General features: G+C 33.7%; 2 protein-coding genes across 5 annotated transcripts in view; both read left to right on the forward strand.

The window, feature by feature from the left end:
• LOC115876225 (mucin-16) overlaps positions 1-12,943 on the forward strand; it is a 129,818-nt gene extending 116,875 nt beyond the window's left edge. For both annotated transcript variants that reach the window (XM_030891925.1, XM_030891924.1), the window contains exons 3-8: positions 2,994-3,050; positions 3,161-3,370; positions 3,429-3,680; positions 3,736-6,627; positions 6,686-10,262; positions 11,853-12,943. In XM_030891925.1, the coding sequence (XP_030747785.1) occupies positions 2,994-3,050; positions 3,161-3,370; positions 3,429-3,680; positions 3,736-6,627; positions 6,686-10,262; positions 11,853-11,955 (7,091 nt within the window). In that variant the 3' untranslated portion in view covers positions 11,956-12,943. The remainder of the gene's footprint in view (positions 1-2,993; positions 3,051-3,160; positions 3,371-3,428; positions 3,681-3,735; positions 6,628-6,685; positions 10,263-11,852) is intronic.
• Positions 12,944-17,969: 5,026 nt separating this feature from the next.
• LOC115876240 (FAD synthase-like) lies at positions 17,970-19,291 on the forward strand. Of its 3 annotated transcripts, XM_030891944.1 has the most exons (6): positions 17,970-18,199; positions 18,258-18,352; positions 18,429-18,552; positions 18,605-18,717; positions 18,772-19,052; positions 19,109-19,291. In XM_030891944.1, the coding sequence occupies exons 1-6, from the start codon at positions 18,097-18,099 to the stop codon at positions 19,224-19,226; spliced, it is 834 nt and encodes a 277-aa protein (XP_030747804.1). In that variant the 5' UTR covers positions 17,970-18,096; the 3' UTR covers positions 19,227-19,291. The 3 variants fall into 3 exon arrangements, with proteins under 3 accessions (XP_030747804.1, XP_030747806.1, XP_030747805.1); XM_030891946.1 differs by lacking the exon at positions 19,109-19,291 and having other exon boundaries at positions 18,866-19,002; XM_030891945.1 differs by lacking the exon at positions 19,109-19,291 and having other exon boundaries at positions 18,842-18,936.
• The last annotated feature ends 8,414 nt before the right edge of the window (positions 19,292-27,705 follow it).

The following is a 27,705-nucleotide window of genomic DNA, read 5'->3' on the forward strand; positions in this document are numbered from 1 at the left end:
CACTGTTCGCAATAGATTAAGAGAGGTCAACTTAAGAAGCAGACGCCCCTGGAGAGCTCAACCCTTAACGAGAGGAAATCGAGAGGTACGATATTTGTGGGCTCAAGATCATGTTCAGTGGTCGAATGAACATTGGGCCACAGTTCTCTTCACGGATGAGTCACGCTTTGGATTACATCCGGATTCGAGAAGGCTTAGGGTATGGAGAGAACCGGGAAATCTTATTCGGTTGGATCATGTTCAGGAAGTGCACCCTTATCAAGGTGGAACAGTTATGGTCTGGGGAGGAGTCCAGTTAGGCCGAAAAACCGATCTCGTTTTTCTTAAAAGGTTTCTAACAGGAATCACATGTCGTGATTTAATTCTTGAGCCTGTCTTGTTACCATATGCCAATGATTTTGGGAGAAACTTCATTCTCATGCATGACAATGCACGGCCTCATACAGCCAGAGTGGTAAGTGAGTTTATCAATGCTCATCAATTAAACATCTTACCCTGGCCGGCACAATCTCCTGACCTCAATCGAGCACGTATGGGACGCGGTCCAAAGAAGAATTTTGAGAATGGGTATGCCTCGTGAAACTCGTAGGGATCTGGTTCGGGCCGTGAACGCAGCGTGGCAGGCTGTACCTCAAGAAGAGATCGACAACCTGATCAGGAGCATGGAGAGACGATGTAGGGCTGTAATGAACAGTAGAGGAGGCCATACCCTTTATTAAGTAAAAATGGGTTTTATCTTTTTTTTTAATTCACAGTTTAGAATAAAAAAAAAATGTGTGTATTTTTTTGAGTTCAATAAAAATCAAGGTAAATTTGAAAAATTCGGTAAATTTCGCATTTTTATTTCCAATACGTCCTGTAAACTATTTGTTTATTTTCATTTTATTATATCAGAAATGCAAATAATAAAATTACTGACGATGGCTGGATAAAATTGTAATATCCCTAGACTTTTCCGGTGTGTGTATTACGGTTTCCGAGATGCCAATGCTCGTACCTCAAATTTGTAGCACCCTGTATTCAGTCAAACCGTTCTCAAGTAATGTGTTTACCAACGTACAGTACTTCATTTTTATTTACATAAATTCGTGTGCCATAGTCTTTGACTAATTACAACTTTATCAGCTAATTAGCGTTTTAATCGATGTGCTATAGAGAATATCAATTAAAACTCAACATACAATGCTTAATGATCGATCAATTAATTAAATTAACTTCATCAGTCTCCATTATTGAACTTAATCAACGACTTATTGTTCGCGCCAACTTAAACGCGTAACATTCCTCGATGGAGGAAGTGAAATTGAGACGCGGCTCACCAGAAATTAACTTCTGAAATACGAATCTCGGGCTTGGGTTGGTCAAGATATTTGTATAGCTGTAAATCTGGCGGTAATTCTTCCAAATATAAACGAAGATATCGATTAAATAAATTTATCAGGCAAAATAACTGTTTCGGAAGGACTAGAGACGGCTTCGGATTTTTCATTTGACGGCTTTACTTGAGTTTACATGTGTTTTACGTCCCGAACCTTAAAGTACAGTTAGATTTGACGATAAATTAATGAAAACTAATCTATAAAGTTTTGTTGGGTGTACGTTGTGATTATTTTTGATAGCGTCAGATTTGAGAAAGTGCATGCGAGCGCAACAGGTGGTCGAAAGATAAAATGTTCTTAAATATGTACGGAATAGTTATACGGGCTTACACGCCCATACGTAAAGCACACAATATTTAGCTTCTTCCTTCAATATTAATAGTATTTCATCTTTCATTCATTGAAAAATATTTTTAAATTTTTTATCTTCTAGATTGTATGGGAGGGGGAAAGTTAATCATCGCGACCTTATAGATCTACCGTATCCTCCTTTCTTGAGTTATAACTCGTCATAGAGTCTCAGGGTTTGACAAAAGCCAGTATCTGCGAGACGGTTTTAATTCTCCATCTCCGATATGAGTCGTACCATTGTTAAAGCATGAATGGTTGTCTTCTCGGCGCACTCAGTGATGAGGTGTTCTGGTGTTTCCTCATTTTCTCCACAGAATCTGCATTCCCCGTTGTTTCTTAGCTTCAATCTACTGATGAGCCAGCGTCCTGTTAAAAACTCCGTGACAATCTGAAGATTGTTCTTAGTTAAATCAAGGAAAATCTTTGATTTTTCTCAGTTTTAAGTTCTTCGAAATTTCTTCGAATGTCTATGACCGTTGGAGGATTCCCATTCCAGGTTACGGATGGAGTCTTCCAGGTTCTCGATTTCCGCTTTAAGTGGGTTTCCACTGGGGAAACAGAACAGTTCATGTCCATTTAGTGGAGTGTTCGCTCCTTTTCTAGTTAGATCGTTTGCTTTTTCATTGCATTCTATCCCTTGGTGGGTTTTGGCGCCCAGAGTCGAAGAACTTTATATTCTTTGCCTAATTTGTTCAGTTTCTCTAGGCATTCTTTGATCAACTTCGAAATGATGACTACTGAGTTGGTCGCTGTAAATGCTGCTCGACTCTCGGATAAGATGGTTATTTGTTGTTTCCGATAGTTCCTATCTAAGATAAGTTATACGCATTTTTTGATAGCATAGATTTCTGCCTGAAGGATGCTGGGACAGATGCCCACTCCTATCCCTGTTCCTGCTTTGGTTTTGGCAGCATCAATACTACGTTATGGTATGGCCTTTTAACTGCTGAGCAAACGTTTTCTTTTTTTTTGCTCAAAAATACAGTGTAGTACTAATCTCTTATCTTCTTATAGCATCGCCGATTTCGCAATCGTTTTTGTGGTTTAATAGAAAGAAAAATATTTACATAAATGTATAAAAATAAATAAACTTACATCTATTACACCTTGCTGTATATGATATAAAACGTTGCTTATTTTTTCATAATGTTTATTCTAAAATTAAAGAAGCTGACCTATATTATACACTTAATATATATTTAAACATGATTATAAATACTTGGCTTTTATATTTTTGTTAATTAATATTTTTTTTTGTTACAGCACCTGCATCACCTGAACAAAATGATGAGCAAAGCACAGAAATTGAATACTATCCTGGTAAGCTTGAATTTATGATTCTAGAGTCTAATTCTAAAGAATTTATGATTCTAGAGACAAATTAGCACTCTTTCGCTTTTTATAATCGTGATTATGCTTTTTCTTTCTAGTTGCTGACGCAACAGGTTGCTACTACAATTTTCAACACTACGACGAAGGAGATCGAATAATAACGAACGAACCATGTCTCAATTGTACATGTCACAATCGAATGCTAATGTGCTACTTGAGAGTATGTCCTTTTACCAAGGCTATTGGGGCAAACTGTAAAGTTGAAAATAGACCAGATCAGTGCTGTCCTGTAATAACTTGTCCTGAAGGTATGTAGATATTGTATTGCATGACAGGCAATGTTTTTATCTAACATTTTCTTTTCAGTCCCTGTTCATCTAGTCACTTCTACAGTTCCTTCAACTGCTGTAGGCCATTTAAATGAGTATGGGTGCACTATCGACAGTTTATTTTATTCTGACGGCGCTCGAGTACCTTCCGATCACGAAAACCCTTGCGAGCTTTGCTACTGCATTAGAAACAAAACTGCCTGTGTTATGCAAGAATGTACCTTAAACGTAGAAGGATGTAAGCCTGTATATCAAGAGGGTGTTTGCTGTCCAGTCAGATATAACTGCGGTAAGACATATTTATAACTATAAACACGTTTACTAGAATATCGGTTTATTTTCAGAACATCCTGACTACTTGGAGGGACCAACAACACCACAAATTACCACGACCAGTACGACCACCACAACAGTTGCCCCAACTACCACTCTACAACCATTTGAATGTATTTTCAACGGACAAGCCTATTCGGATGGAGAATTGGTCAAAAAGGATATCCCTTGTGAAAAGTGCTATTGTATGCGTGGTGATATTGTGTGCGCTGTGCAAGAATGTGGACCTACACCACTCGACAAAGTAAACTGTACAGCATTACCGGTGCGCGAAGGTCAATGTTGTCCTGATACATACGATTGCGCTGGAGTTATAGAAGAAGAATTAACAACTTTGTCTTCGACAACTAGTGAGTTTGAGCCTACTACTCCAGTAATTGTTACTGAAGAAGAACGGGTAACAGAGAAATTGTTAACTAGCACACCAGAAGAACAAACGGCAGTTCCAGAAATATCAACACAAGTTTCACCAATAGAAGAGGGACAGCATGAGGTGGCATCAGAAGAAGTCCCTATACTAGAAACAGAATCTCCCGAAATTATTACAGAAATTACAAGTAAACCGATTGAAACTTCTCAGCCAACTAAAGAAGCAGGTGAACAAACTACTCTACCACAATTTGAAACTAGAATAGAAGGAACAACAGAAAGTACTGAAGAAACAGAAAAGCCAATCGTTGAACACGTAACAGCTGTTGGAGTAGAGCCAGCAATAACAGAGGAAGAACGTGTTACAATTGTCACTGCCATTACACCTGAAGAAGATCTATCAAAACCAACTGAAAGTCCGGTAGAATCAATAACTAGTAGAATAAGTGAAACTATAGAGTCCATTACCACTCGTGTGACAGACACTATTGAAGCTATTACAACTGCTATTGCGGGTTCTAGTACTGAAAAACCTGAAATAGAAAGTGTAACTGATATAGTTAAAGCTGAAGAAGAGCCTACTGAAGTTACTCATGTGGAAGAAATAACTAAGTTACCGTCAGTTACTAAAGAATTTGCTTCGACTCAACAACCTGAAGATGAAACTGATAAAACTACTGTTATAATCCCTACAATAGAAAAAGAGATACCAGAAAGTAGCCCTAAAACATCCATTACAGATAAAGAATTTGAAACAACTGAAGGATCAGCTGAAGGACCAGTGACTGAAGAATATGAACACCCAACAACTTCATTATCGACTGAAGCGGAGGTGAAACTAACCGAACCATCTGTTCCAGAAGAATCTAAACCATTAGAAGAATTAACCACATCTATAGAATCTGTTACTACTGAAAAACAAATCTTAGATACTTCTGTTATAACTGAAGTTCCAAGTAGTTCATCAGAAGCGACAAGACCCTCAGAAATTACAGAAACACCAATTGAAGAAGAAAGTGCGCCAACTACAACAAGTCCAGAAGGTGTTACGGAAAAATCAGCTGAAAAAGATTTATCAGAGACTACTAAACCAACTGAGGCAACTATATCCATAGAAACTTCAACGCCTAAAGAAACAGCCGAGAACGCTACTTTATCTTTGTGTGTTGAAGGCGATTGTACAAGAGAGGGTGAATTATCAACAGAGAAAATTTCACAAGAAAATGCAGAGCAAGCTAAACTTCCGACGACCACTAAAACACCAGAACTTTCACAATCGGAGTCTACTGTTAGTGAAACTGAAAAAGCTCAACATACAACTGAACTTTACGAACCTACAACTGAGAAAGAGGAAGTTATTATTGTTACTGAAATACCTACACGTAAGACTGAACTTCCAGAATCAATGGATCATGTGTCTGAAACTGCCCTTTCTACTGAGAAACCAAAACCCGAAACTGAAAAAACAGAGTTGCCAGAATTACCAAGCCAAACCGAGAAAACGAATACACCTACAGAGACATCTGAAACAGAAACAAAAGCAAGTGTTACTGAAATACCAGCTTTACCAGAATATACAACGCAGGTTTCAGAAGGTGAAGAACGAATTAAAGTGGCTACGGAAGTTTCTACAGAAGATATTGAAAAAACACCTGATTCTGGTTTGCAAATTACAACTGAACTTCCTAAAGAAGAAGAAAATGAGATTGATCTTGATGATGTTGGTGTCAGGCATCATACTCCATCTGAAAGTATTACCGAAGCTGAAATACCAGAGACTACAAGATTACCCATCAAACATATTACCACTGAGAAGGTTTCCGAAGAACAAATTACAGAAGAGACTATTGTTCCAGAAGTTTGTACATCTGAAACGGAATGTGCTCCTGGTGGAGTGGCTCAAGTATCCAACATATCAAATATTGGAACAACTCCCCAAACTGAAATTCAAAGAACTGCTTTACCAGAAGGTACCACTGAGAGTAATAAAATTCCAGAAATTGAAGGGTTTACAAAAGAAAGTAACGAGATACCGGAAGTGGAAACTGAGGGTATTCTACCAGTTACTAGTGAGCCTGTTACTTCTGGTAAAGAGGAAGTACCCGAAGAAGGAAGTGGCACAACAGAACAAGAGCATGAAGTTAAAGGTACTGAAGGCGAACAAATTACAACAGTCGGTTATGACAGGTTTGCTACAGAACAAGGAGTGGTTACTGAAGAAGAGAAACCATCAGAACATGTTACAGAACAATCAACAGAATCAGAAACAAAAGCCGCTGCATTTACAGATATGCCTCAACAGACTGAAATTCCTGAAAGAGAAATTCCTGGAGAGGGCAATTGTTTGGTCGATGGAAAAACATATAAAAACAATAGCAGTGTGCCACCTATTAACCACTGTCAATCTTCTTGTATATGTGTAAGTTCAATTTTAAGATGTGAATCTATAGAATGCTTACCAGCACCAGAAGGTATGCAAAATTGCTTACCTGTATTTTCTAGCCCAGAAAGTTGTTGCCCAACATACAGCTGCAGTAAGTATACCCTTTGTATCTTGTATTTCATATTATACATATTTTTATTTTATTTCAGCGGGTCCTGAAGCAACTAGTCCAATGGAATCTGACAGTCATATAAAGACCACAACCCCAATAATAGAAGTTGCATCTACGACAAGCGAATATCCAGAAGGTACAGAAGAACCGGAATTCAGTACCACTAGCAAACATATAACAGAAGAGTCAGTTGTAACTGAAGGAGAAACTTTACCAAAAATAACTTCTAAACCAGTTAGTGAATCAACAGAAGAAAGTAAAGAGGCTACCGAAAGTCCAGCTACAGAAAGTCCCGAATCTTCGACAAGCTACATATTGACTACCGAAACACAAGAACATATAACCGAAGTACCTAAAACTCGCACTCCAGGACCTGAAGAAACACTTACAGAGGAACGAGTGACAACAATTCAAACTACTTTCGAACAATCGTCATCTTTCCCTCCAGAAGAGGCTGAGAAAACAATTACAACAGAATCAATTGAGCAATACGCTACAACTTCGGAATTGGGAGAAAAACCTGTTCATGAACCAGAGTTGCATGAAGATGGAATCACTGAAAAAACGGTAGAGAGTGCTACAGTTGCTGAATTACCAGGTGTGTCAGAAGTACCAGAAATAACCACTATTCCACCGCTTGACATTACAGAGACACCTGATTTAAGCTCAAAACTAAAAGGCGAAGAAACTCCACAAACTGCTGAAACTGAAAAACCAAGCGTAACAACTAAATTAGCTGAAAAACCTGAAGAGTATGAGACAACAACGCTAACAGAAGAACACACAGAACATACTGCCACTGTCACAAGCGGCGATATACTCCCAAGCGAACCAGCAGTCGAAAAAGATGTAGTTATTTCGGAACCTGAAGAAGAACGTACAGAAACACCCAAAGAAGGTGAAGCGATAAGTCCGTCTAGCAATATACCTGGTAAAGAACAGACTCAAGAATTCGAGACAACTACCCAACAGGCGCCATCAGAATTAGAAAAAGAAATTACTGAAGCCCCATCTTATCCAGAAGTACATACTGAAATTACAGAAATACCAAAAGAAGGCAAGCCAGTTAAACCAGAAAGCGAACTATCTGAAGAAGAAAAAGTACCTGAACAAGAATCATCTACAATTTCTATAGAGAACGTAGAAACAGATATAATACCCCACTCTACACCAGAGGAGCAAGTGACAGAAATATCTAAAGAAGGAGAGCCTGTAACTAAAACAACGGAACTGTCTGAGAAAGAAGAATCTAAAGACACATTTACTACACCTGTACCAGAAACGGAGGCCACTATGGAAACTGAAAAAATAATTGAGGAAGAAACAGTTCGCCCTATCCAGGTATCTCCTACGTCACAAACGTCAGTATCAACAGAACAACCTAGCGAGGCTGTCACTAAATCTATAGAGGCAGTCACTACACCCGAAATTATTCAGGAAGCCATTGAAAAAGAGTTAACTACTGTTGCATCTGTAACAGAAAAGTCTGAAAGTGAACAAGCCCCAACCACGTTACCTGCGATAACAGAAGAAACTGCGACAATTGTAGCTCAAACTGAGCAAATTACATTGAAATCTACTGAAATACACAAAGATGAAGAGAAACTAAAGACTACGCAACTTCCAGAAACAGAAACACAACCTGGAGTTATAGCAGAAGAGTTAACAACAAAATACTCTATATTCGAAGAACCTGTTACTAAAATAGAAGTAGAACAAACAAGTGAATCAGGTACAGAAGCTACCCGTGAATCTGAATTACACCCAGTTACTGAACCTATCGAAAAAGAACTAACTACAGTTCGTTCATTAATTGAACAGGCTACTGTAGGATCAGAAGTGAAACAAACTCTTGAACCTGAAACTACTTTAGTATCAGAAACGGAAATTACAGAAAAGGAAAAACTGACTCCATTTACAGAAATACCTAAAGTAACTGAATCATCTACTGAAGTAGAACAACCATTACAAACAACACCAGTGTCAGCAAAACTACCTGTAGATCATATAACTGAATTGCCGGAAACTGGAAGTGAAATACCAATTGAATCAGACTCTCATATCACTGAAAAGCTACCAATCGAGCCGACAGAAACTCCCAACATTACTAGTGTGACAGAAAAAGAAGCTGTTGAACAAACTGAAGTACCAGTAGAATTAACAAAAGCAACGATAGGGGTTTCGGGGACACAATTACCATCAGAGCGACCAGTTGAAGAAGAGATAGCAACAACCCTTGCTTCAATCGAACTAACCACTAAACAGATTGACATAGGCATAGAACACACAAGTAAACCCGAAAATGTTCCAACAATACCACCCGAAGGAGTAACAGAAAGTGCAGTTAATGAAACAACATCCGAATCTGCCACTGAAAAAGCAACAGAAATAGTACCCGAAGTAATAACAATTTCAAAACCAAAAGAATCCACTATTGAACCTGAACCAACCTTAACTGAATCTAGTACATTAGGTGTTGAGAAAGCTGAAACCATCACGGAGGTGACCGAGGTTCCTATAACAGAAAGCGAAATTAAAGCTTTTACAACTGAAAGAATTTCTGAGGGTATTACCGAACAACCAATTTCGCAGGAAAATCTAACCGAAGCTGAATTACAACCAGAACAAGCAACACAACATCCAGCTCTATCAGAATCAGTACCAAAAGCTGGTCAAATAACTACTGTACTACCATCGATAACAGAAGAAACTGAAATAAGTTCAGAAATTCCAGAGCTAGAAACAGAGAAAATTCCATTAGAGGGTGAAACAGGAAGACCAGCTGTTGGGCCTGAAGGGGAAACAACTGTACCTGCGGAAACAATAACACAAGCAACTGATGTGGAAACACAAACTATTGCAGAACGAATAGGAGACCATTCTTCTGAACAACCTGAAACGATAGAACCAGAAGTAACTTCTCCTGCTACTGTTAGTTCTGAAGAAACTGCATTGCCTGCATTTACTTCGCCCGAACTTTCGACGCCTACACCAGAGACAAAATCTAATGTATCACAATCCGCTGAAGATCTGTTTACTTCAGGTCCTGTAGAAGTTACAACAAGACGCCACATACCTGGGGAATTGTCTACATCTGCACCTATTGTTACAGAACCAACAACAGAATCCGTTATAGCTACTGAATCATCGCGTCCTACAATACCCGGCGAACAAGTTCCCGAGGCAGGAGACTATGATATTGGCGAAGAAGAGGAAGAAGAAGACCAAAGCGCGTTTGGTCCAGGAACGTGCAGATATGGTGGCAAAGTTTACGTTTCGGCGCAGCAAATACCACGTGATGATCCATGTGACTTCTGCTTCTGCTTTAGAAGCGATATCATTTGTTTACAACAAAGTTGTCCTCCTCCAATTCCCAGATGTCACGAAGAACCAATCAGAGGTTTTTGTTGTCCGAGATACGAATGTCCGGTGGCGCCAGTAACGGCTGTCAATTTTACTACTTCCACAACAACTACCACTACAACTTTACCTCCCCACTTCCTTTCACACGCATACAAAGGAAGAGCTACAAAAACAGGGTGCCAAATACAAGGAAAGGCTTACAAAGTAGGAGAAGTTATACGAGCGACGTCTGGTCCATGTCTACACTGCATGTAAGTATTTTAAGAAACCTTAAAACTTCAAAAAATTATTCATATACAGGGTGGTCCGAACTGTATTCTGGAAACTTCAGCAGCATATTCTGCAGATAAAAATAAGTAAAAAAGTTCGTATAAATGTATGTCCTAAAATGCTTCGTTTCGGAGATACAGGGTGTAGAAGTTTCATTTTTATTTCGATTTTTTCCAAATAAATTCTAAAGTAACGTCAATATTTGGATGAAAGTTGGTGCCTGGGAGTTTTTTGACATCAGAAATTGGATTTTGATGTCAATATGACTCCTATTTATAGAGGGCGCCATCTACATGTGTTTTAACTGTTTTGAACTGTAATAACTTTTTGTCCGTACCTGTATAAAACTACTGAGTGAAAAAATATACATTTACGACGTTTTATAAATAATGTCTCTTGGTAAAAAAATTTCACTTGGTAAAAATCGCTACGGGTAACCGTTTTCAAGATATTTAGAATGCAATACGTAATTTAATATGTCAATACATGTTACAATTGACGAAAAAAAAAACGTGTTGAGTTGATAGTTATTTAACTGAAATGATAAATTCGGGAACTTTTTTTTTAAATTAATCATAAATTTTTCTTCGAAAAAATGATGATAAAACAGTTTCTGTATAACTTTCGCAGAAAAATATTTCAAATTTATGATTTCAGACTAATAACTATTTAGTCAACCATGTTTAATTTATGTCAATGGTGACAGGTATTGATAATTTCGATTCCAAATATCTTGAGAACCATTACTAGTAGCGATTTACCAAGAAACCTTTGCGTAAAAAACGTCGTACATGGATATTTTTTACTCAGTAGCTTTATACAGGTACGGACGAAAAGTTATTACTCTTCAAACTTGTTAAAAATATGTAGGTGGCGCCCTCTACAAGTAGGAGTCATATTGGCATCAAATTCAAATTTCTCGTGTCAAAAAACTCCCAGACACCAAATTTCATTCAAATATCGATATTAGTTCAGACATTATTTGGAAAAAATCGAAATATAAATAAAATTTCTTAACCCTGTATCTCCAAAACTATATAAGCATTTTTGGACATACCAAACCAAACTAAGCATTTTAGGACAAACATTTATACGATTTTTTTTACTTATTTTTATCTGCAGAATATGCTGCCGACGTTTCCGGAATACAGTTCGGACCACCCTGTATAGTCAACATTTTCATTTAATTTTAATGTTATTCAGACATGTGAATAAGTCACTAATTTTGGTTTACTAAATCTATTTATTAAGTATTAAAATAAGATTTTAACTAAAAAAAATATTTCTACTTATGAAATTTGCTGTATGTTTGAAATAAATTTTCTTCTGCTTATACTAAAGTAATTTTATCTAAAATAAAGTTGAGATAGAAAGCTTTGGCGTTACAAGAGCAAAAATAAAATACTAAATGACTACAATACACCAAAACGCTTTTAATTTCTAAGAGTTCTCCTTCTATTAACCAACAGGTGATTACACTTATTAGTTTAAAAGTGTTTTGTTGTATTGTGATGAATTAATAATTTTTCTTACTTTTGCACTGTGTATTAAACTTGTGAAATGTTTTGCAGATGCGGTGGTGATGGCCAAATGAAATGTGATCCTAAACCCTGTAGTCCAGAACCAATGTTACGACAAATGATAGCAGCCGCAGCTTCAAGAAGGAGGAGATGAGAAGCTAATACCACCGTGTAAATTAGTGACATAAACTGCACGCAAGTGCAAAGTGATATAAAGACGTTTATTATTAAATGAATATAGTCTTGAACAATTTAAATGCATTCTCGGGTGCCAAAAAAAGGACAATTAATATATTGTGCCTTGATGTACGGACAATTCCTGCACAAGAGATGATCGTCTAGTCATTTATATGTAGAAAGGACGCTTAAAGGAGTAGGCAGCCATCTTTTGTGGGGTCATTGGACACGTTAATTATGTAAAAAATAGGGAAAACGGGAACTTATCTGTTAAAGAAATTTACCCTTTTAGTATAAACGAACAAAATTACCAATTATCGGCTCATTCTAGGTCAGTTACATGCTATACAGACATCCCATTCAGTATACATACTTAAAGAATACTTACGAATAATTTAAAAATGGGAGCCACTGTGTATAAATTGTATAAATTCGTTAGGACTTAGTAATTATAGGCAGTAACAGTCATAGATCACGAGGAGGGGGTAAGTTTCTTACAGAAATGCTCTGCAAGCCTCGTGACCTCAAAACCCAGTACGACATTGAGAGTGATGTAATTAGTATACTTGACAGAGAATTTACTCCTTAACGAAATATTATGACTGAAAAAAAATAAATTTTTACACTTTTTTAAATGTATATTTAGAATTTTTGGAGTGTCGTTGTATTTTTAAGCCAATCAAATGTAATTCTCGGGCTAGTAGATTTTTACAATATACATATATAAATCGTGTTGCGTATCCCGACTCATGTCTGAGTTGTTTGACCGGTAGAAAGACCCTCAATAATTAAAGTCACTTATAAAATGTAGCTTTAAATAATTTAATAATGAATTGTCAAAATATTTATTTCTGCTGCTTGAACGGTCAGACTGTCCTTTGTATATTATCGGATGCTCAATATCTTAGGTATAAATAGAATATGTAGTATTTATCGATAATAATAAATTGATTATGTAAATTAAATGGTTTTTTATTACCTTTATCCTCCAATACACGTAACTAAATATTTATAGTAGGTACATGATTTTTTTTACTAACCAATTTAAACTACAACTTTAATACATTTTATTAAATACCATTTTTCTTTCATGTCGTTCAGTTTATGAACTTCTTCTTTTCCGATCCCTATTTGACACTTAAATATACACCTAGTAACACTTAAAAATCGCAAAAATATTTGCATTTGTTTATTTGGACTAAATTCACCACCTCTAGTTTCCATTTTTGGCTCCATTTTGGATGGTTAGCTATCCACTCAACATTTTCTTCACTAAATCTATACAGACCGTGGTATTCTTCGGAACGACTTCCTTTTCTTTCAGGATAAAATTTAACAAATCTTATACTATTCATAAAAGCAGCCATTTCTGCCAAACTGTTTAACAATACTAAATTTCTTAGCCAGGGTTTAACAAGCTTGCAAGAATGTAAGCTTTTCCTTAATATTCTTAGTAACTGCTTACTTTTATTCACACCATTTTTAGACAATGCTAAAAACTTTAGCTTTTACCAATTGCATTTTTAGTAAAAGCTAATACTTATTTAGGGTTTATATACTCATAGAAGGGTTTATCGTAAGACTATAAAAGCTGCCGAGGACATTAGGACATTTATTATAATGGGAGGCTAGCCAAATCCGGTAATGTTGCTAAAGAGACTTGGGCTATTGTAAATGACTTAAGGAATAAGTCTTCTTCGTCTGGCACAGTCTTTAATTCACCTGAAGATTTAAACACTTACTCTGTTAATGTGGCTAAAAATTTAGTGAACACCATAACTCCTTCCCATGATTCACTTTCATATCTCCCTAAAGCAAAAGAGAATTTACACAGTTTCTTTTTCACGCCCGTAGCATTAGATGAGCTCCGTAGTACAATTAAAAGTATTAAAAATAGATTCTCATCTGGGACTGATGGGCTTACTCTTAAAATGTTCTCTGAACTTCCGGAATGCACATTAATCTATCTTACTACTTTAATTAATGAGTCATTCCAAAACGGAGTTTTTCCAATCTGCCTTAAGACAGCAATAATTATTCCTCTGCATAAAGGAGGAGATAAAGATCAAGCTTCGAACTATCGCCCAATTGCTCTCCTGCCCACATTATCTAAAATCATTGAAAGATTGGTTAAAAAAAGGCTTCTATCTTTTCTCCTTAAATATAAAGTACTTTCTACCCGTCAATTTGGATTTCTAAGTAACAGTTGCACAAATGATGCTATGTTCGACCTTTTTAATAATGTATACTCTAGCCTGAATAACCATCACTCTACAGCTACAATTTTCTGTGATTTCTCTAAGGCTTTCGACTGTGTAAATCATAATATCTTAATTAACAAATTGGAATACTATGGATTCAGGGGAGTGCCGCTCGAATGGCTTAAGTCGTATCTTGGCAACAGAAGGCAGCTTGTGAGGATTGATACGTCTATGTTTTCTTGTAAGCCTATAGAATGTGGTGTCCCTCAGGGTTCAGTACTTGACTCTATTTTATTTCTGGTGTTTATCAACGACATTGCAAATCTAGACATTAGTGGTAAAATCTGCCTCTTTGCGGACGATACTAGTTTCACTTGGAGCGGCCCAGATGTTACGGCACTATATAATACTATATCCAGTGACTTACGCACCATTAAATCTTGGTGCGATTCTAATCTCCTATGCCTCAACCTTTTAAAAACTAAAGTTTTGTCATATAAAAGTACTATACAACCTTTTGTACTTAATAACACCACTATTGACGTCGTGGACTCTGTGAGATTCTTAGGACTTGTTGTAGACTCGTTAAAATGGGACTTGCACATCGAAGCACATCAAAGCACTTGCACATCAAAGAAACTAAGCTCTGCCTGTTTTGCGCTAAGATCAGTTTCTAAGGAACTTAACTCATCAACCTCTTAGATGGTCTATTATGCCCTTTTTGAGTCGCATCTTCGTTATGCCCTTCCATTCTGGGGTACTTGCTGTGTGACAAAATTTGATCGTATTTTCAAACTTCAAAAGAGAGCAGTTCGATACTTATTGGGACTAAACAGTAGAACTCACTGCCAGAATGTCTTTAAAAATTTCAGAATACTGACTCTTCCTTCCTTATTCATTTTTGAATCCATTTGCTTAATCCGCAAGCACATATTCTCTATTCCGGAAAGGCCTTCTCACAACTATCCACTTAGGAATGCGGAGCACGATATTTATCTGCCAACCCCGAGCTCAGAACTAGTTAAGGGCTCAATACTGTACAATGCCAAGAAAATGTACAATCATTTGCATTCGAATATCAAGTCACTTTCATTCTTTCCCGCATTTCGCAAAGCTCTGAAATCATACTTACTGGAGAGAGCCCTAACGACTTTTTTGTTGCTGTTTAATCATGAACAATTTTGAATTTTAAAATTTTTATCATCTCACACACTGGTTAAAAGTCTAGTATTTAATATTTTATAACTCTTGATTTTATGATATATAACATGATTTTATCCATTTACAGTTTTCCTTTTGTAAAATTTTCTAGATACGCCTGTGTTCTGCAATGTCGATATATGTTTTATTTGTAATTTTATGATGTAAATTTTTTGAGTTGATTTGTATTGTATTACATTTTTTTTTATTATTCGTATATTTGTTTTTGTGCTTTTTTGTTTTGTGAATGCTTTGTCGATGAAGCTGTTTTGGCTTTATGTACAATAAAGCGTTGTTTTTTTTTAAATTTTATTCACTGTAAACTAAGCATTTGCTAGGAACTAGGAAACTGTAAGTTTTAGCTTTTACTAAATGTTTATTCACACTGCCCTTGCACACTGCCCATTAACATAATACACTTGATTTTCAAAATAAGAATAATGGAAGGTAAGAAAATTTAAAAATTTTCTACCAACGAAATCCTTCAAAAACTGAAAAAGTTTAATCAACTACACAGGGCGAGTTTCAGTTTTAAATAAGCGCAAATAGTTTTAGGGGTGGTATATTCCGACCCCAAAAACACGTCTATGAAGTTCTTTTCGCGAAAAAAGAAATCAGATTTTCAATTTTTTTTTGAATTTTTAGTTAAAAAACATATCTTGATATTATGGCAACATTGTTAATCTAAGATGGCAACATAGGTAGTAGATTACATTATTTACAATCGGAAAAACCAGAAAATAATCCAGTGGTTCTAAAATATACGCAAAATATCATTGTTCTTTAATTTTCAAAGTTAAAATAACTCTCTCGAACTAAAAAGGTTATTTTGAACTTATTTGAAAAACGGTAGAGAGAAAATATGTTACTTTTTATCGCGATCTACCAGCTCTGAAAATATTTGCACTTATTTAAGCATAGAGTGCCAAAAAGCTCACTATATGGATTTTTTATTATTTAGATACCTATTGACAAAAGTCAATGCCGAATTTAACATGCTCAATACACGATAACAAAAAAATTATTTTTACAATAGGTCTAAAGAAATAAATCAAAAATACCTATTTTTTCGTGATGAAAATGGCAAAACACGAAACAAATCTAATAAGAACAATTTCTTAAACAGTCATATGTTGAAATGATTTTGTAAAAACTAAAAATGTGTGTGTCGATTTTACACGATATACTTTTTGCAAAATGTCTGGCAACGATGGTAAAAACAAGCGAAGATGGCCATCTACTATGTCTGAACAAGCTGTGTGCCTGAACATAAAGTCACTTAAGATAACAATACGATCGAAAAAAAAATGGCGTCAAGGATCGCTGGGGAATGAAAATCGATGATAATTTTGGCGAGGTTAAGCCCTAGATATCATTTACTTGGCCCGTACTCTTCTTTGCTTATTAATGGCGCTTACCGCTGGCCTTAAGAAGATTAAATTCCAGAAAAAGATATTTTTTGGAAATATATATTTGTGTCTGGAAACGTTCTACTACGTTGTTATCCATATAGCATTAATTTTTGTCAAGGTTTATACCAATTATTAGTAAATGAGTTCTAAAGATTCACATCGTTAAAATCAAAGGTTAAAATTATCAACGATTGTAATAATATTCCCCAGCCGTCTTTGACGCCGTTTTTTTTCGATCATACGGTATAAGAAAAAGCATATACAAACAAATTTTGAAGATATAATTACTATTACTTTTAATTTATATAGGTACATGGCTATTATATGTCTTTTAATTATACATATTTCTTTTAAAGTAGGATGGGTAGACAGAATATTTCTCTCTCGAAAAAGATATATATTATTATCCTACAAGTTGGACTTACATGAGTAAATGACAACAGTCCGTTTTCATTATTACAGCAATTTCTTGATCAAAACACAATCACTAAGACTAAACACTGAATGTTTTAAAATTAGAATATGAACTCTGATATCAAATCGAAATTATTAAAAAGTAACCATGAAGTAACATTCAATGACACTTGATGTTCATTTTTTTTTGCTTAACTGAAATATGCCTAAGGTAACTAGCTATTTTATAATATGTTATAGTGTCAATTAATGGAGATTAATGCTATAAACAAATTCTTATATCATTCATTTCTTATATCAATCAATTTAAATAGAATAAAAAAACATCATTTCACCAAACGCTATAAATCAGTTCAATTCTTCTTTGTTGATTTAAAGAATTAGAGTAATAAACTAATAATAATTTAAATTATTTAAAATTTTATATAATTATTCCTGTACATACTCTATTTGACTATTTTCACAACTATTTTATAAAATGTAAACATGGAACCCCAGCCAGTCGAAATTAAAATTTTTGATAGAAAACCTTCACCATTATGTCAATATTTTTTCTTCATTGGATATTATAAGATCTTTTACAATGCAAAACATGATGCATTAAAATATTTAAGCTTTCAGTAACTCTTAACAAAATTTAAGTTATTAATTAACTTCATTTTTCATACAGAATGATGAAAATAAATAGAAAACTATAAATCATTTTAGTATTTAAATTTACCTCGCTTGATTTCCGGAAAAGTCAATTGTCAAAAGTCAAAAAATTCCACAATTAACCTCACTAAAATATTCAAAATGAGCCAAAATTTTAAAGTGTAATTTTTCAATTTGCCCTATTTATGATGTAGTATCACCCCATAACGTCATGTAACATCTATTTAGGTAATAACAATGAGTTTAAGATGCCTGTGTAAAAATATTAGTGGGGCACACATAAAGATTAATAACTTTTGGACAAATAAATATTCAACTATTAAAACTGCTGGTGTTTTGGGTAAATTTTTCAAATTGCTATATATGTTTACTTTATTTATACAGCTATTTACTTTTAGTTATAGGAGACGAAATACTGAAAGGTGAAGTTCCAGACACAAATTCAACCCTTATTGCCCAAGAACTACATAACTTTGGTTTAAAACTGAAGAAGGTTTGTTACTGTTGTAAATTAGATTATTATTACTCTGTTAATATTAATTTATACAAAACGTAACTTGTACTTTTAGATTACAGTTGTAGCTGACGATATCAATGATATATCGGAAGAAGTTCGGTATTTTTCTAAAAAGTATGATTATGTCTTAACCACCGGGGGTATTGGTCCTACCCACGACGATGTTACTTACGAAGGTATTTTAATTAGCCACTTTTCATGTTTTATGTATAAAGAGTTTATTTTTAGCTGTAGCATTAGCTTTTGATGTACCCCTTGTTTTGCATTCGGATTTAGAGAAAATATGTTCTAAATTTTTTAAGACTGTAGATCCAATGTCTCCAGGAATGAAACAAGCATATGTAAGATTATAGTTTGTTTTTATAGATTGGAAAGCTCAGAAATGTTAGTTGTAGGTACCAGAACAATCTGTCTTAAATTATGCCACAATATCTGGAGATAAATTGACTTTTCCAAATGTTTCAGTTCACAATGTGTTCATGTTTCCAGGAATACCAGAATTCCTTAAGAAAATAATTACAGAAGCTGGACCATTATTGTTTCGCTCAGATAAGAAATTCTTTACTAAATATTTGTATTGTAATTTGCCTGAATACAAAATAGCTAAAGAATTGGAGATACTCGTTCAAGAGTTTCCAGAGGTTCAGTTTGGATGTTATCCTAAAATATGTCATAGGTTGGAGAGAGGTATACAAATATTTATAAAATTAATGACATTAATTATTTTTGCAGTGCATATCAAGTGAAGGTTACAATAGAGTCCTGTTCTAATGTGTCAACAACAAAAGCATATTTAAGACTGTTGCAGCTTTTACCAAAAGAATATATTGTGAATGAGAGTGATATATGAAAGCAAATGTATATATCAAAATAATTTAATAATTCTAGTAAATATATAATTTCTATTTATTTAAATTTATTGAATTTCTTGTCTGCCTTTTATAATGATCGATCAATATTCTTTTGTACAATAATTATATATTTTAGAACATTCATGGAGTATATAATTATAACTTAAAGTCTAATCTTCGGTGGTCGCATATTTTTGTTTGCCCTACAGTACAAAATAATATACATTATAGAAATATAATTTTATTAATTTCAATCTTAATCACATCAGCATAAAATATATCTAAAATTCATATTTCATTATTTTAAAATACTCTTTTAAATTTCTATCACAGAAAATTCAGTTTTTACCTTTTCTTATTCTATTTACTACTAGTGTCATCTAACGACGATTTACTGAACTACGATGGAAAAACGTTTACTTTACCAGCTATGTGATTCCGGGTTTGGCTTCTATATTATAGAGGTCAGGAGCTAAACCAGTTTGATCTTTTTTGAAAAACGTATAATTTATTTTTGAAAAACGTTGGATAGTTTATAGAAAACTGAAAAATAATGTAATATTTAAATCAATTTATATCATACACATAGTTTCTAATAAGTGTTCTTATGTCATTTAGTTTTAGATTTTAATTTACTATACAGTATGTCCCTGGATTGCCGTTACAAGAGGAAAAACTTTTATATTATAGAAATTTTGAGAAAAATGCATTCTTCATTACAATTTTTGCTTGTTCTAAAATGGTTAGTCCCATTTACACTTTTCCAAATTTCCATACCCGTTTTAGAGAAAATTAAAAAAAGATGAATATATGGTTGAATTTTTTCTAACCCTTAAAAAATCCAAAGGCGTTTCTCTGGTAAATCAGGGTTGGACTGGCCATATACCCCAGCCTTTGCGTGCCCCCTCTGTCTTAAGATCTACATGTAATAAAATAGTTAAATTATTTATTTAAATAGAAATGAAATAGAAAAGTGACGGTAATATTCTGAGGTTATCCCAAAACTTTTCTTTTTCCATTGTATATTAGTTTGCATTGCATTACAGGTTGTTCACTGACTTCAAACACTAACAACAAATTAATAGGGAAAAACTGTCCAAAACTTAAGGTTAAACTTAAAAAATATGAATAAGAAAAAAAAGGGAAAAAATCCACCCGGGCCCCCCTGGCCTAGTCCGAGCCTGATGGTAATATATTTCGATTTCATTCTTTAAATAGATAGTTACAGATGATTATGTTATTAATTTTTACTAACGTCATCATATTCTTTGCTGTTGTTAGTATCTCCTTTTCAGATAATTATTATAACACGTATTATTTTAATACCCCAATTAAGTTTTGATGAGAAATATTAATCAAATTAATTTGGATGTTATATTAGTAATTAATGACAAATAAATCTTATAATAATTAACATATCCGTTAATTTAAACTATAATAATTATTATTGTAAACATTGAAAAACTTGTAAATTGTAACTAAATATGAATAAAATAATTGGCATAGAAATTTGAACACCCTGTATAGTTTAAGATTACGATATTTATAGCAAAATAAGTACAGACCAACAATAGTTAATATTTCTTGTATTTTTAATAATGTTTTTAAGAAAGACTAAAAACACTTGATGTAATATACAAAAGTATTTTTATGTTCCTTTTAAAAAAAGTCATCCCGATCCACCCACACTTTTTTGAACCGCCCTGTAGAAGTTTAAATATTTTCCTTTTATTATAGGAGCTACAGATGCCCGACGCAATGTTGCTGGGATCGTAGGAAAAACTTTGAACCGTGGCAATTAACCCCTACTTGCGGCAAGTTTTTGATAGGCAGCCTTATCATGTACAGAATAAAAATAGCCTTAATTTGACATATATATGAACAGAAATTTTTTATGAGCGTAATGTCGTCTCTAAAATCTGTTATTATTATTATTATTATTAATTAAACCTAGTTGCGGCAATTTTTTAATAGGCACCCTGTAAGAAGTGTACTCTCCTATTCATAAATATACGTAAAAATTAGGTTTTAATTAAAAATACGATGAGCGTTAATTAGGAAGCCGGATCTTAAGACTATAAAGGTGCGTCCAGACCTAACGAGATGAGAGCGAGATGAGGGCGAGACATTCCAAATTTGCTAAGTGTGGATGGGTCTCGTGAGACAATACACGGAGCCTCGTTGCTATCCGTCCTCTGTCGGTTTTTCGATGTCCGATCAAAGGAAGCTCGCGGCACAGTCTGTACGTGTTTTTGATAGGCTCGGTCGATTGCGAGATACTAGCACTGATTTATGAATTTCTACTATTTAAAATTAAATAATCTCAAATTTTTTAAATGGTACACCGTATGTATTATAATTTTTTCTGATAGAATTTACTAATTTGCGTCACTGATAATTTTTACGGTACCGAAATCTAACATTTCTTTAAACAAATTGAATTATTACAAAATTTATTAATTTTAGATATAATTATATGCAAAAAAAAGTTACCGAATTGTACGGAATCTAATAATAAAATAAAAAATAGGGTATTCCCATTAAAAAGCTCCTTAACCTTCCCTATAACCTTTCTTTTTAACAGTGTGTTGTAAAAAACGTTAAAAAAACGTATTTTGTAAAAGACGTCGCGTGTCGTGTCTCGAAACAAAAGGGTTAGGAGAAAACACCCAAAAGGGAAAAAACCGACGATAAATAAAATACGACGAACCAAATACCATGCTAAAGATACAAAAAAGTATTACTGTATCGGTTATTATTTAGCCATCGTTTGTTATATTCAATTACAAATTAATATGTGTTTGAGATCCTTTCACTATGATCCAACACGCTTGTCTCATGACAGGCTTGCCTCAAAAAATGGATAGAAGATGTCTCGCTCTCGTCTTGCTCTTGTCTCGTTGTTGTCTTGCTCTTGCCTCGCTCTTGTCTCACTCTCGTCTTGTTAGATCTGGACGCACCTTAAGAATAATTTAAAATATTTAAACTCCACCTCTACTAACAAAATTCAATTTTATTATACACATAACTTCACGCAAAGAATTACACGCTTTAATAAAAGCCCTGCATATATATTTTAAATGTAGCTATTCTTTATACCTACGGGTATAAATTACCCAGATATGAATTCTCGCACTGTACAACTCACTCATTTCATTTCTTTTTTTCCTCATTCGTGCTTCTCTTTGATGTATCGCATTTAATATAAATGAAAAAAGGTAAAATATGAAACAAAGAGGAAAATCCATTTGGAATATCAGAGTATCCAATCTATTTTAATCTGTATCAAGTAATTCTCTCAGGTCCACTTTCAGAAAAATGAAGGCATTCCCAAATAAATGAAATGTTTTCCTTCGGGAGATGTGTTTACATTATTTAGTGGGGACATTCAAGACGGAGCCAGAATGGATATTGAGTCTGTCCAGAATTAACTATATAAATGTTATTTTTCGGAGAACTATACATTTTAGTTTAGTATTATGAGAAAAAGAACAAACGGGAGGTTTTATATTTTCATTCAACTATAATAATATATTGATTTAAAATGTTCCAGAATGTCACATATAGATCAAACTTTGTCATACCATAAAAAATGACGAAAAATGAATAATAATGACCAGGGTGCCAAATATTCCGTGGACATACAGGGTGACCCAGGCTGAGCGTGCATTAGAAGTTTCTAGAGAACCACAATATCTAGATCGGAGATTTTTTGCACATCATTGTTTCACAACGAGATCTAGTAGTTTATAGTATAGTATTTACCCCCGTAGTTTATAAATATTTTCCTCAACCGACCACAGATTTGTACTAAAATTTATGTAGGGGTGGGGGTAATTTTCACCATTCCCGTACTTTTTCTTGATTTTTGTGAAAGTAAAATGGTTAAAGCATTTAGCAAAACATAAGTATCCCAAATCTCTTACAAATCCTAATAACGCTTTTTAAAATATCTCAAAAAATGTGTTTATTTTTTTAAAGCTTGATGCCTTCTAACGAACATACGAAGAACTTTTGTATACAGGTAAATTGTGTCCAATGAACTTATTTTGGTTCCAAAAATACGTAGTAGTTGTATGTCCACAGAATATTGGGACACCCTGTATATAATCATAAGTTTATATGGAGTAGTATAAATAATTATTGTAAATTAAATACATAGATAAGGGATATAAGAAACTTTAAATGTATATTCGACTATACTAACTCTCCTACATGAATACTACTACAAAGTCAATAATAGATTTATGTGATTAATATAATTAGATCTGTATAGGGGCCGAGATAGAGAGGAGATGGGTGGCCGATCCCTTGTTATAAGCCGTCAGATTAAAGGCAAACAACTGGGATAGTGATCGACCAACCATTTGCTAAAGATTGAATAGGAATATTGTTGTCATGTTAATGACGTTGATCAACATTGTTAGTTTCGCTTATGGATTCGAATACAGTCGAGTTTGGATCGGTTTATGTAAGCTGTAAGCGATTTCGATATTTGATAGCGGGAGGTTAGTAAAATAATTATTCATTTCTACTGGTTGGTAAAAGTTGTATAGATTTTGAGGTAAAGCAAAAACTTACGTTGACGCCAAATTTAATATTTTATATGACACCTACATTGTAGGGAGCAAAACCTACATATTTTTAATTAGTTTGAAGAGTTTTCGTCTGTACCTGAATAAAACTAATGAGTGAAAAAATATACATTTTCGCCATTTTTTACGCCAAAAATTCCTCTCGGTAAAAATCGCTACGACTAACTGTTCTCAAAACATTTGAATTAAAAAATAAAATTAAGTAAATTATCATGTTGTTATTGACAAAAAATAAACATGTTGACTAGATAGTTATTTAACCGAAATGACAAATCTCATCAACTTCTAATTTTTTAAATTAATCATAATTCTTTTCAGAAAAAATTATGATGAAATAGTTTTTGTTGGATCTTTGGCACAAAAATATTTCAAATTTTAGTCAAATCTTGTTAATATGTTCAATTCTTGTTAATGACATTCTTGTTGACATGTATTGGTTATTTCGATTTCAAATATCTAAAACCATTAGTGGCAATGTTAACCAAGAGACCTTCTTTACGTAAAAAATGACTTTCCTCGGTACAAGCGAGAAGTTATTATTCCTCAAACTAGTTAAAAACATGTATGTGGCGCCCCCTATATGTAGGAGTCATATTGACATCGAAAACATATTTCTCATGTCATTCATCAAACATCCAGACACTAATTTTCATTCAAATATTAACATTAGTTCAGAAGTTATTTGGAGAAAATCGAAATAAAAATGAAACTTCTACATTCTGTATCTCCAAAATAAAGCCTAAGATAGGACATACATTTATACGAACTTTCTTACTTATTTTTATCTGCAAAATATGCCGCATAAGTTTCCCAAAAACAATCGGACCACCCTGTATAAAAGACAATGGATTATACAGGGTGAGTCTTAAATAAGTGCAAATCTGAATTTTTGGAGAATACACTCACCGGCACGAAAAACGGACAACTTAACATTTTCATGTATTATAAAGTTTTATACAGGGTGGTCCGAATTGTATTCCGGAAACTTCGGCAACATATTCTGCAGATAAAAATAAGTAAAAAAGTTCTTATAAATGTATGTTCTAAAATGCTTAGTTTCGCAGATACAGGGTGTAGAAGTTTCATTTTCTATTTCGATTTTTTCCAAATAATTTCTGAAGTGACGCCAATATTTGGATGAAAATTGGTGTCTGGGAGTTTTTTGACATGAGAAATTTGATTTCGATGTCAATATGGCTCCTACTTTTAGAGGGCGCCACCTACGTATTTTTTAACTGGTCTGAAAAGTAATAACTTTTTGTCTGTACCTGTATAAAACTAGCTTGTTAAGAAATATACATTTACGACGTTTTCTACGTAAAAAAGGTATCTTGGTAAAAACCGCTACGAGTAATGGTCCTCGAGATATTTTGAACCGAAATTATCAATACCTGTCATCATTGACATAAATTAAACGTGTTGACTAAATAAATATAGTTATTAAATCATAAATTTGAAATGTTTTTGTGCCAAAAGTTCAACAGAAACTGTTTTATCACCATTTTTTCGAAGAAAAATTTATGATTAGTTTAAAAAAATAAAAAGTTCCAAATTTCTCATTTCATTCAAACATCTACTACAACTATCTACTCAACATGTTTATTTTTAGTCAATAATGACATGTATTGACTATTTCCATTGTAAATATTTTGAGAACGGTTGCTCGTAGCGATTTTTGCCAAGATACATTTTTTACGTAGAAAATCACGGATATGTATATTTTTTCACCCAGTAGTTTTATACAGGTACGGACAAAAAGTTATTACTCTTCAAAAGAGTTAAAACACATGTAGGTGGCGTCCCCTACAAATAGGAGCTATATTGACATCAAAATCAAATTTCTCATGTCAATAAACTCCCAGACACCAATTTTCATCCAAATATTGACGTTACTTCAGAAATTATTTGGAAAAAATCGAAATAAAAATGAAACTTCTACACACTGTGTCTCCGAAACTAAGCATTTTAGGACATACATTTATACGAATTTATTTTTATAAGTAAAATATGCTGCCCAGGTTTCCGGAATACAGTTCGGACCACCCTCTATATTGTGTTCTAGTATTTTTAAAGGTATAAAAACTTAAAAAAACTTTTGGATTTTTTTTAGTTTTCACTTAAAAATCATAATTTTTTGTTAATATGGCAACATAGGGTAGTAGATCAAATTTACAAAAAAAAAAAAAGAAAAGACCCTGTGGTTCTCAAAATTTAAGCAAAAACAAACATTTTTTTTTCAATTTTTAAAGTAAAAAGTAACTCGGATATTTTGAACTTATTTGAAAAAACGATAAAGAGAAACTGTTTCTTTTATCGATATCTACCAACCCTGAAAATATTTGCACTTATTGAAGACTCACCCTGTATTGTCCTAGTTACATATTCAATATTCAAAAAAAAATATTTTCTGTGTTTAAAAAAACATGTTGGAATTATACAGGGTGTTCCAGAAATAAGTGCAAGTATTTTAAGGGGTGGTAGATCTCGATAAAATAAACATAATTTCTCTGTACCGTTTTTCAAATAAGTCCAAAATAACGGAGTTATTTTACTTTGAAAATTTCCAAAAAAATTGATTTTTTGCTAAAATTTTGAGAACCACTGGAACTTTTCTGGATTTTCTTTCTTGTAAATTTAATCCAATACCTCGTTCCCATATTATCAAGAAATAATGTTTTTTAACAAAAAACTAAAAAAAATTCCAAAAAAAAATCAAAAAATTTCTAAATTTCTAAATTTTTTTTTGGCGAAAAAAACCTCATAGACGTGTTTCTGGGGTTGAACTATGCTACCAGTTAAAATACTTGCACTCGTTTCTGGGACACCTTGTATATTGATTATATATGGAGTGTAGAGGTAAAGAGAAATATCTTCGCGCATTAAAAAATGGTTATAAAAAAGGGAAGATGGCGTTGCAGTAGCAAAAACCTATAGTTTAAAATATGCGCCGCAAATTTTTAGAACAGGAATGATTCAAAAGAGATAAATATTTGACGTGAAGACGCGGGTTTCAAAAAAATACAAATTTTATTTTCATGTCACATGAAATAAATGATCGATTTTTATTTAGCAGCAATAAACTGGGCCTCTAATATATAAAAATAATTGTTTCATATTCTAAAAAATAAAAACAAAGCTTTTTGGGTAATGTTTGGTTACTTTTATTCTCTTATCTATGGTTACTTTTTATTTTTTAGATTTATGCGTCATTAGCGCCACTGTGGTTATTTGGTGCATTGGTGTATTATGTTTATATATTCCTTATTCTTCCCATTTTTGTGACCACTTTCTTTTTTTATATTTCCCAACATCTCAACTCTATAATTGATTAATAGCACTATAATATAGTTTATAGTTCTGTTCCATCTTGGTTTATCAATTTTTAAAATAGATATCGACACGTTACGCATTCCAAGAATGCCACCTTACGAGAACCAAATGAACCGAGAAGGAAACACACGACGAAACAGAAGAAAAAGAACAGAACGACCCTTTTAGTGGCATAAGTTGTAGTCAAGGGGCCGGTGTCTCCGGTAGTTATGTGTATGTTTTGCATTTGAATGGGCATTGGTTGGTTTATTTAAAATACAAGGTAACTGAGCAACTGTCGCGGGATATGAACTTCTACAAGAATAGCCACTAGTCAACACACATGGATAACGATAGTTTGCGCCAGTGGTATTAAGGACGTTATTATTTGTAAAAGTGAAATCAATACATTTCAACATTTTTACAATAAAGAGTACAAAATTCATTCGGAAGTATAAGAACAAGAAATTATGTTCAAAGAGCTATAAATTAGATTGAACGAAAAATAAATTTGTGCTTTAGGGAGGGTGGTAACCCTTTCGAACATGTAGAGCATTAGAAACTAGTTTGTAGA

This window comes from Sitophilus oryzae, unplaced genomic scaffold (genome assembly GCF_002938485.1).
Source record: "Sitophilus oryzae breed Bouriz unplaced genomic scaffold, Soryzae_2.0 scaffold_1429_pilon_pilon, whole genome shotgun sequence".
NCBI lineage: Eukaryota > Metazoa > Arthropoda > Insecta > Coleoptera > Curculionidae > Sitophilus > Sitophilus oryzae.